The sequence below is a fragment of the Humulus lupulus genome, chromosome 8, assembly GCF_963169125.1.
Source record: "Humulus lupulus chromosome 8, drHumLupu1.1, whole genome shotgun sequence".
In the NCBI taxonomy this organism is placed as follows: Eukaryota; Viridiplantae; Streptophyta; class Magnoliopsida; order Rosales; family Cannabaceae; genus Humulus; species Humulus lupulus.
Genome location: NC_084800.1, coordinates 101182397 through 101192141, shown reverse-complemented (window position 1 = coordinate 101192141; position 9745 = coordinate 101182397). Strand labels below are relative to the sequence as shown.

At 41.9% G+C, this 9745-nt stretch overlaps 1 protein-coding gene across 1 annotated transcript in view; it reads right to left on the bottom strand.

Annotated features, from left to right (window-relative positions):
* Positions 1 to 443: 443 nt before the first annotated feature.
* LOC133795879 (coatomer subunit beta'-2-like) overlaps positions 444 to 9745 on the bottom strand; it is a 12572-nt gene continuing 3270 nt past the window's right edge. Inside the window, exons 2-5 of the mRNA XM_062233340.1 lie at positions 2268 to 2374; positions 1989 to 2121; positions 1178 to 1419; positions 444 to 552 (exon numbers count right to left, since the gene is read on the bottom strand). Coding sequence (XP_062089324.1) covers positions 1204 to 1419; positions 1989 to 2121; positions 2268 to 2374 — 456 coding nt within the window. The 3' untranslated portion in view covers positions 444 to 552; positions 1178 to 1203. The remainder of the gene's footprint in view (positions 553 to 1177; positions 1420 to 1988; positions 2122 to 2267; positions 2375 to 9745) is intronic.

Sequence of the window (9745 nt, the reverse complement as noted above, 5' to 3'; positions counted from 1 at the left end):
AATTAAGTCTAAATGTCAAAATCAGCTAACATACTGATCAAATTCCACCAACCCAAATTTTATAGAAGTAAAATGAGTAAATAAACAAATATAATAAAGAGTGTATATTTTGTTAAATCATCAGTTCAACATGTAAAAGAATTAGGTGCTGCTTGGCTTTGCTGAAACAGGAGAACGAACGGTTGCTTCTAAATTCATCAAACCAATGCATATAATTTCCTTATTGTAAGGGTTGCATCTCACAAGGGTTTCTAATTTTCATTTAAAAGTTTAAACTCCAAACTTTTCACATAGCAACAATGCTTAAAGCTAGTGAAAAGATTGCACAAACTGGTTGTGAGGAAAATGCAAGTCTTAAAGCTAAAAGAGGAAAAAGAACATGATGTGAATCAGCGATCACAACAAAAATGAATCACAACAGCTATTAATAACATAGGATTTTGACAGAAATGAAAAATAAGCTAAAGTAGAAACATTTTTCTCACCAGAAGATATGCGTATAACAGCTGGACCTAGCTTGTCCTGTGGAACTGGTAATGTATCCTATGTTCACTGATATCCCAACCATAAGAACAGAAGTAAAAATGGAGAAAATGAGAGGTAAAGAAAATCAAAACAATCAACACCAGTTGACTCTTACACAAAATTAAATACTGAATAGATGGTAATGTATATCTGACATTGGAAGGGCATTACATATAAAATTTGAAACAATGCCAACATTCATAATTAAAAACATGCATGGTATTTGACTTGAAACAAGTATTGCACATATAAAATGCATCAAGTGTGGAAACTGTCGTATATCTAGCATTAATAATTAATCATAGTTTAGATGTAAATATAATATTTGCTGCACCACGAAAAATATCTAGATATTATTCACAAGGAAAACATGCATGGTAGATAAACAGATAATTCAGGAAATTTGAACACACGAAAACCAGTGTCTAGATAAATCAAAATCTTGATCCCTGCTAAAGAAGAGATGGCTAGACTTGTGAAGATGAAAAAAAATTGAATTAGAAAAAAACAAAAGTAGTGAACATAATGATAGTTCCATAACAAAGTATAAGAGGAAACGACCAGAATGGCAACAAGAACCAATAATATCTACTATTCTTGCTTCAGGGAAAGGAAAAAAAAGTACAACAAAACAATTTAATCCAGGGGATACCTTCATACTTTCAGCAAAGCATCACCTTAGGATGGTGAAGTGTTCTCATCCTTTGCTTCCAATTCATCTGCTGAAGTGCTCTCGTCTTTAACGTCCAATTTTTGTGGTGAACTATTCTCATCCTTTGCTCCCAATTCTTCGTCATCCTCCTTACTATCTAAAATAATAATACCATTTGTGGAACTAGCATCCTCTTCAACCACAGCTTCTTGTCCATGATTTTCCTCATTCCCCAGAGTCTCCTGGAGAGAATAAAATTCAAACAAAACTCTAAAATCTTATTCTGGGAGAGAGATGAGAGAATCTCAATTTTAAATTACAGTGAACAGTTGTAAAGTGACAAATGTGATAATAACACGTCATTTTACTTCTTAGGAAGATACCTGATGGGCCAAATTCACACCCAAATTTACAAACATAATTTCAGCAGTCTTAAGGACAGCAAAATGTTTTTGAAAAATCTTCACAAAGTTTAAACCCATGAAATCTCCTTAATAGTTCTATGAGAAAGTTTAAGGAGGAAAGTCATATACAGAAGCTTTCAGCTCGCACAGATTAAAATAAAAAAGGTGATGTTTGTAATGGTCCAATTCTGTAATATCTTTATCATACCTATGGCCTACTTAAAATTAGAAATAAATTTATTACCATAACTATAACCATATGGATATGGGCTAGTAAAATAAAAAAAAATTGGTCCTATGGGTTTCGGGAGGATGAAAAGAGATAAAGGTACAACAATATTGTCCTATTGTCGGTTCAAGAATTTTAGCAACACTAGAAAAATCTTTATGAAGTTGGCATTTCGTACCTCATGATCATGCTGTCCATTTTCAGTTGGATCATCGTTTTCATCAATTTGCATGCTCTTAAACTTCTCAAGAAGGTTGGTGGTTGATTTCTGAGCATAGATTGGGTACAGTTCAGCAGGAGGATAATTGCACCTGCAAATTGTATCCATGGCAATCCACTATTACGAGCAAATAAATGAAGAATAGACAGCATAAATGGTTTATCTAACTATTGCAATAGAACTTTGAACACCTCTCATGCACACAATAAAAAATTAGAGGAAAAAAAGAAGTCATGCCTGTTTTTTCCACTTTCTGCTTCAAGGGAAAGAGAAACATCCCAGTCGTCAAACAAATTAGGGTATTCGTCTGGATCATCTAATGACTTAGGAGCTTTCTTACTGACCTGCACTCATTAGCAAGTATACTCAAACACAAATTCCTTGGTTCAATGTGTGGAGCTGAAAAAATGGGACGATCCACCTACGACCTCTCTACGAGACCGAGCCATCTACGACCTCTCTGCGAGACCGAGCCACCCACCCCCTCCACGAGACCGAGCCATCCATGACCCTGGGACCGTCATTTTCACAAGACCCACGAGCCCATGTCATTTGCGTCGTTTGCCAATGATAGGGAAGGTCGGGCTCCATAAAGATAGGTGAGAGAGAAAGAGGGAAGGAGAGAGGTCTGGTGGGAGAAAGAGATCTGAGAGAGAGGAGATGTGCCTCTTCTCAGGATTTGTCTTCCGTGAAGGGGAGTGAGAGACCGAGAGAGAGAGGTATACGGGAAATGGGTCAAAGGGAAATTGGCGCTTTTTTATTTTATTTGCCGCCTTAAACTTTCATAATATACCATAAGTCTTTTTAAATAGTATTATAATAATATGTTATGGTAATGGGTGTTTGGTGTAGTGAGTAGCAGTAGCAGTAGCAGTAGCAGAAGAAGGAGCAGGAGTAGTAGTAGTAGTAGTAGTAGTAGTAGTAGTAGTAGTAGTAGTAGTAGTAGTAGTAGTAGTAGTAGTAGTAGTAGTAGTAGTAGTAGTAGTAGTAGTAGCAGCAGTAGTAGTAGTAGTAGCAGTAGTAGTAGTAGTAGTAGTATAAGTAGTAGTAGTAGAAGTAGCAGTAGCAGTAACAGAAGTAGTAGCAATAGAAGTGGCAGTAGTAGTAGTAGTAGTAGTAGTAGTAGTAGTAGAAGTAGCAGTAGCAGTAGAAGTAGCAGTAGCAGTAGCAGTAAGAGTAGCAGTAGCAGTAGTAGCAATAGCAGTAGCAGGAGCAGTAGGAGTAGGAGGAACAGGAGCAGCAACAGCAGTAGTAGTAGTAGTAGCAGTAGCAGGAGCAGTTGCAGGAGCAATAGTAGTAGTATTAGTAGTAGTAGTAGTAGTTGCAGCAGCAGCAGTAGTAGCATAAGTAAGTTCAGGGGAGCAGGAGCAGGAGCAGAAGCAGTAGTAGTAGTAGTAGTAGTAGTAGTAGTAGTAGTAGTAGTAGCAGAAGCAGCAGAAGCAGTAGCAACAGCAACAGTAGCAGGTGCAGTAGCAGTAGCAGGTGCAGATGCAGGGTAGACAGGGCAGTAGAAGGAGCAGTAGCAGTAGCAGTAGTAGTAGTAGTAGTAGTAGTAGTAGTAGTAACAGTTGAAGCAGTAGCAGTAGTAGTAGTAGTAGCACGAGCAGGAGCAGGAGAAGGAGCAGGAGCAATAATAGTAATAGTAGTAGTAGTAGTAGTAGTAGTAGTAGTAGTTGTTGTAGTAGTAGTAGTAGTAGTAGTAGTAGTAGTAGTAGTAGTAGTTGTTGTATTAGTAGTAGTAGAAGTAGTAGTAGAAGTAGCAATAGAAGTAGCACTAGCAGGAGCATGAGCAGTAGTAGCAGTAGCAGGAGTAGGAGCAGTAGAAGCAGCAGCAGCAGGAGTAGGAGCAGAAGCAGCAGTAGTAGTAGTAGTAGCAGCAGCAGTAGCAGCAGTACTTGTAGCAGTAGAAGTAACAGTAGCAATAGCAGCAGCAGTAGAAGTAGCAGCAGGAGAGCAGGAGCAGTAGAAGTAGCAGTAGTAGTAGTAATTGTAGTAGTAGTAGTAGTAGTAGTAGTAGTAGTAGTAGCAGCAGCAGCTGCAGTAGTAAGAATAGCAGTAGCAGTAGTAGTAGTAGTAGCAGTAGCAATAGTAGTAAGAGTAGAAAGAGTAGGAGTAGCAGTAGTAGTAGCAGTTGCAGTTGCAGGAGCAGGAGCAGTAGGAGTAGGAGGAGCAGGAGCATCAGAAGTAGTAGTAGCAGTAGCAGTAGCATTAGCAGTAGCAATAGTAGTAGCAGTAGTAATAGCAGTAGCAGTGACTGTAGCAGTAGCAGGAGAAGGAGCGGAGTAGTAGGAGTAGGAGGAGAAGTAGGAGCACGAGCAGCAGTAGAAATAGTAGTATTAGTATTAGTAGCAGTAGTAGTAGCAGTAGCAGTAGCAGTAATAGTAGAAGTAGCAAGAGCAGGAGCAGGACCAGAACCAGGAGTACTAGTAGTAGAAGTACCAATAGCAGTAGCAGCAGTAGCAGTAGCAGTGGCAGTAGCAGTAGCAGTGGCAGTAGCACGAGTTGGAGCAGTAGCAGTAGCAGTAGTAGCTGTAGTAGCAGAAGTAGTAGCAGTAGTAGCAGTAGCAGTAGCTCAGTAGTAGCAGCAATAGTAGTAGTAGCAGTAGCAGTTGCAGCAGCAATAGTAGTAGCAGCAGCAGTAATAGTAGCAGTAGAAGCAGCAACAATAGTAGTAGCAGTTGCAATAGCATCAGCAATAGCAGTAGTAGTAGCAGTAGAAGTAGCAGTAGCAGTAGTAGCAGTAGTAGTAGCAGTAGTAAGAGTAGAAGTAGCACTAGCAGTAGCAAGAGCAAGAGCAGCAGGAAAAGTAGCAGGAGCAAGAGTAGTAATAGTAGTAGTAGTAGTAGTTGTTGTAGTAGAAGTTCTAGTAGTAGTTCTAGTAGTTGTAGTAGTAGTAGCAGTAGCAGGAGCAGGAGCAGTAGTTGTAGTAGTAGTAGTAGCAGGAGTAGTAGAATTAGCAGTAGTAGCAGTAGCAGTAGCAGTAGTAGCAGTAGTAGCAGTAGCAGTAGCAGTAGTAATAATAATAGAAGTAGCTGTAAAAGTAGTAGGAGCAGGAGTAGGAGTAGTAGTAGTAGTAGTAGAAGTAGCAGTAGCAGTAGTAGTAGCTGTAGCAGCAGCAGTAACAGTAGTAGTAGTAGCAGCGGCAAAAGCAGCAGCAGTAGTAGTAGCAGCATCAGTAGCAGCAAACGCAGGAGTAGGAGCAGAAGCAGTAGCAGTAGAAGAAGTAGTAGGAGTAATTGTAGTAGCAGTAGCAGTAGCAGTAGCGGTAGTAGTATAAGTAGCAATTACAGGAGCAGAAGTAGTAGTAGTTATAGTAGTTGTAGTAGTAGTAGCAGCAGCATCAGCTGCAGTAGTAAGAATAGCTGTAGCAGTAGCAGCTGTAGCAGTAACAGTAGCAGTAGCAGTAGCAGTAGCAGTAGCAGTAGCAGTAGCAGTAGCAGTAGCAGTAGCAGTAGCAGTAGTAGTAGTAGTAGTAGTAGTAAGAGTAGTAAGAGTAGGAGTAGCAGTAGTAGTAGTAGTAGCAGTTGCAGTTGTAGGAGCAGGAGCAGTAGAAGTAGGAGGAGCAGAAGCAGCAGTAGTAGTAGTAGTAGTAGCAGTAGTAGTAGCATTAGCAGTAGGAATAGTAGTATCAGTAGTATTAGCAGTAGTAGTGGCTGTTGCAGTGGAAGAAGCAGTAGCAGCAGCAGGAGCAGTAGGAGTAGGAGCACGAGCACGAGCATGAGCAGCAGTTGTAGTAGTAGTAGTAGTAGCTGTATTAGTAGTAGTAGTAGTAGTAGCAGTAGCAGTAATAGTAGAAGTAGCAAGAGCAGGACCAGGACCAGTACCAGGTGTACTAGTAATTGTAGTAGTGGTAGTAGCAGTCACAGTAGTAGAAGTAGCAATAGCAGTGGCAGTAGCACGAGCAGTAGCAGTAACAGGAGTAGGGTAGCACGAGCAGGTGCGATAGCAGTAAAAGTAGTAGCAGTAGCAGTAGCAGTAGCAGTAGTAGTAGTTGTAGTAGTAGTAGTAGCAGTAGCAGTAGCAGTAGTAGTAAGAATAGAAAGAGTAGGAGTAGTAGTAGTAGTAGTAGTAGTAGTTGTAGGAGCAGGAGCAGTAGGACTACGAGTAGAAGGAGTAGGAGTAGCAGTAGTAGTAGTAGTAGCAGTAGCAGTAGCATTAGCAGTAGCAATAGTAGTAGCAGTAGTAATAGCAGTTGCAGTGGCTGTAGCAGTAGCAGTAGCAGTAGTAGAAGCAGGAGCAGTAGGAGTAGTTGTAGTAGTAGTAGTAGCAGTAGCAGTAGTAGTAAGAGTAGAAAGAGTAGGAGTAGCAGTAGTAGTAGCAGGAGCAAGAGCAGTAGGAGTAGGAGGAGGAGGAGCAGCAGTAGTAGTAGTAGTAGTAACGGTAGCAGTAGCATTAGTAGTAGCAATAGTAATAGCAGTAGTAATAGCAGTAGCAGTGGCTGTAGCAGTAGCAGTAGCAGGAGCAGGAGCAGGAGCAGTAGGAGTAAGAGCAGGAGCAGTAGCACGAGCAGCAGTAGATGTAGTAGTAGCAGTATTAGTAGCAGTTGCAGTAATAGTAGAAGTATCAAGAGCAGGAGCCGGAGCAGGACCAGAACCAGGAGTACTAGTAGTAGTAGTAGTAGTAGTAGTAGTTGTAGTACTAGTAGTAGTAGTAGTTGTAGTAGTATTAGCAATAGTAGTAGTAGTAGAAGTAGCAATAGTAGCAGTATTTGTAGAAGTAGCAGTAGTAGCAGTAGCAGTAGTAATAATAATAGAAGTAGCAGTAAAAGTAGCAGGAGCAGGTGTAGGAGCAGTAGTAGTACCAGAAGTAGCGGAAGCAGCAGTAGCAGTAGGAGTAGCAGTAGTACTAGCTGTAGCAGCAGCAGCAGCAGTAGTAGAAGCAGCAGCAATAGTAGTAGCAGCAGCAGTAGAAGTAGCTTCAGCAGTAGCAGCATCAGTAGCAGCAAACGCAGGAGCAGAAACAGAAGCAGTAGCAGTAGCAATAGTAGTAGGAATAATTGTAGTAGTAGTAGCAGTAGCAGTAGCGGTAGTAGTAGCAGTAGCAATTACAGGAGCAGAAGTAGTAGTAGTAGTAGTTATAGTAGTAGCAGCAGCAGCAGCTGTAGTAGTAAGAATAGCAGTAGCAGTAGCAGTAGCAGTAGTAGTAGTACCAGTAGTAGTAAGAGTAGTAAGAGTAGGAGTAGCAATAGTAGTAGTAGTAGCAGCAGTTGCAGTTCCAGGAGCAGTAGGAGTAGGAGAAGCAGGAGCAGCAATTGTAGTAGTAGTAGCAGTAGAAGTAGCATTAGCAGTAGCAATAGTAGTATCGTTAGTAATAGCAGTAGTAGTGGCTGTTGCAGTGGAAGTAGCAGTAGCAGGAGCAGGAGCAGTAGGAGCACGAGCACGAGTAGCAGTTGTAGTAGTAGTAGTAGTAGCAGTATTAGTTGTAGTAGTAGTAGTAGCAGTAGCAGTAGCAGTAGCAGCAATAGTAGAAGTAGCAAGAGCAGGACAAGGACCAGGAGTACTAGAAGTAGTAGTAGTAGTAGTAGTAGCAGTCGTAGCAGTAGAAGTAGCAGTGGCAGTAGCACGAGCAGTAGCAGTAGCAGGTGTAGGGGAGTAGGAGAAGGAGCAGTAGCAGTAACAGTAGTAGCAGTAGTAACAGACGCAGTAGCAGTCGGAGTCGCAGTGGCAGTAGTAGCAGTTGCTCATTAGTAGCTACAGTAGTATCATTAGCAGCAGCAGTATAAGTAGAAGCCTCATTAGAAGTAGCAGCAACAGCAATATTAGTTGAAGTAGCAATAGCATCAGCAGTTCCAACAGCAGTAGCAGTAGCAGTAGCAGTCAGTTGCAGTAGCAGTCAGTAGCAGCAGTAGTAGCAGTCAGCAGCAGCAGCAACAGTAGTAGGAGCAGGAGCAGTAGCTGGAGCAGTACCAGTAGCAGTAGGAGTAGCAGGAGCAGGAGAAGAATTAGTAGCAGTAGCAACAACAGTAGCAGTAGCAGCAGAAGCAGAAGTAGTAGTAGTAGTAGTAGTAGCAGCAGCAGCAGCAGCAGCAGTAGCAGTAGTAGTAGTAGCAGCAGCAGCTGCAGTAGTAAGAGTAGCAGTAGCAGTAGTAGAAGTGGCAATAGCAGTAGTAGTAATAGTAGTAGTTGTAGTATTATTAGTAGTGGCAATAGAAGTTGGAATAGTGAGAGTAGGAGTAGCAGGAGCAGGAGCAGGAGAACGAGCAGGAGAAGTAGCAGGAGCAGGAGTAGTTGTAGTAGTAATAGTAGTTGTAGTAGTTGTAGTAGTAATAGTAGTGGTAGTAGTGGTAGTAGCAGTAGCAGGAACAGGAGCAGTATTTGTAGTTGTAGTTGTAGTAGTAGTAGGAGTAGCAGTAGCAGTAGTAGGTTTAGCCGTAGCAGTAGCAGCAGTAATAGTAATAGAAGTAGCAGGAGTAGGAGAAGTAGAAGTAGCAGAAGTAGCAGTAGCAGTAGCAACAGTAGCAGTAGGAGTAGCATTAGTTGTATCTGTAGCAGCAGCAGCAGTAGTAATAGTAGTAGTAGTGACACTAGCAGCAGCAGTAGTAGTTGCAGCATCAGTAGCAGCAGCAGGAGGAGCAGGGTAGCAGGAGCAGGAGTAAGAGGAGGAGAAGAAGCAGTAGCAGTAGTAGTAGGAGTAATTGTTGTAGTAGTAGTAGTAGCGGTAGCAATAGCAGTAGAAATTGCAGGAGAAGGAGTAGTAGTAGTAGTAGTAGTAGATTTATTAGTGGCAATAGCAGTAGTAGTTGCAGAAGAAGTAGCAATAGTAGTCAGTAGCAGCAGCAGCAGCACCAGTAGCAGTAGCAGCAGTAGAAGTAGCAGTAATAGTAGCAGCAGCAGTAGCAGTAGCAGTAGCAACAGTAGTAGTAGCAGTAGAAGTAGCATCAGCAGTAGCATCAGCAGTAGCAGCAGCAGTAGCAGTATCAGTAGAAGTAGCAGTCAGCAGTAGCAGCAGAAGTAGCAGGAGCAGAAGAAGGAGCCGTATCAGTAACTTTAGCAGTAACAGTAGCAAGAGCAATAGCTGTAGCAGTAGCAGCAACAGTAGCTGTAGCAGTAGCATCAATAGTAGTAGTAGTAGTTGCAGCATCAACAGTAGCAGTAGTAGTAGTAGGAGTAGCAGCAGTAGCAGTAGTAGCAGCAGCAGCTGCAGTAGTAAGAATAGCAGTAGCAGTAGCAACAGTAGAAGTAGCAATAGTAGCAGTGGCAGTAGCAGTAGCAGTAGTAGTCGTGGTAGTAGTAGTAGTAGCAGTAGTAGTAGGAGTAGCAGTAGTAGTAGCAGTAACAGTGGCAGTGGCAGTTGCAGTAGCAGTTGCAGAAGCAGGAGCAGTAGGAGTAGGAGGAGCAGGAGTAGTAGTAGTAGTAGTAGTAGTAGTAGTAGTAGTAGTAGTAGTAGTAGTAGCAGTAGCAGTAGCATTAGCAGTAGCAATAGTAGAAGCAGTAGTAATAGCAGTAGCTGTGACTGTAGTAGTAGTAGCAGTAGCAGTAGCACGAGCAGCAGCAGTAGTAGTAGTAGCAGTATTAGTAGCAGTAGTAGTAGCAGTAGTAGTAGTAGAAGAAGTAGCAGTAGCACGAGCAGCAGCAATAGTAGTAGTAGTATTAGTAGCAGTAGTAGTAGTAGTAGCAGTAGCTGTAGCAGTAATAGCAGAAGTAGCAAGAACAGGTCCAGGACCAGGATAAGGAGCACTAGTAGTAGGAGAAGTAGTAGTAGTAGAAGTAGCAGTA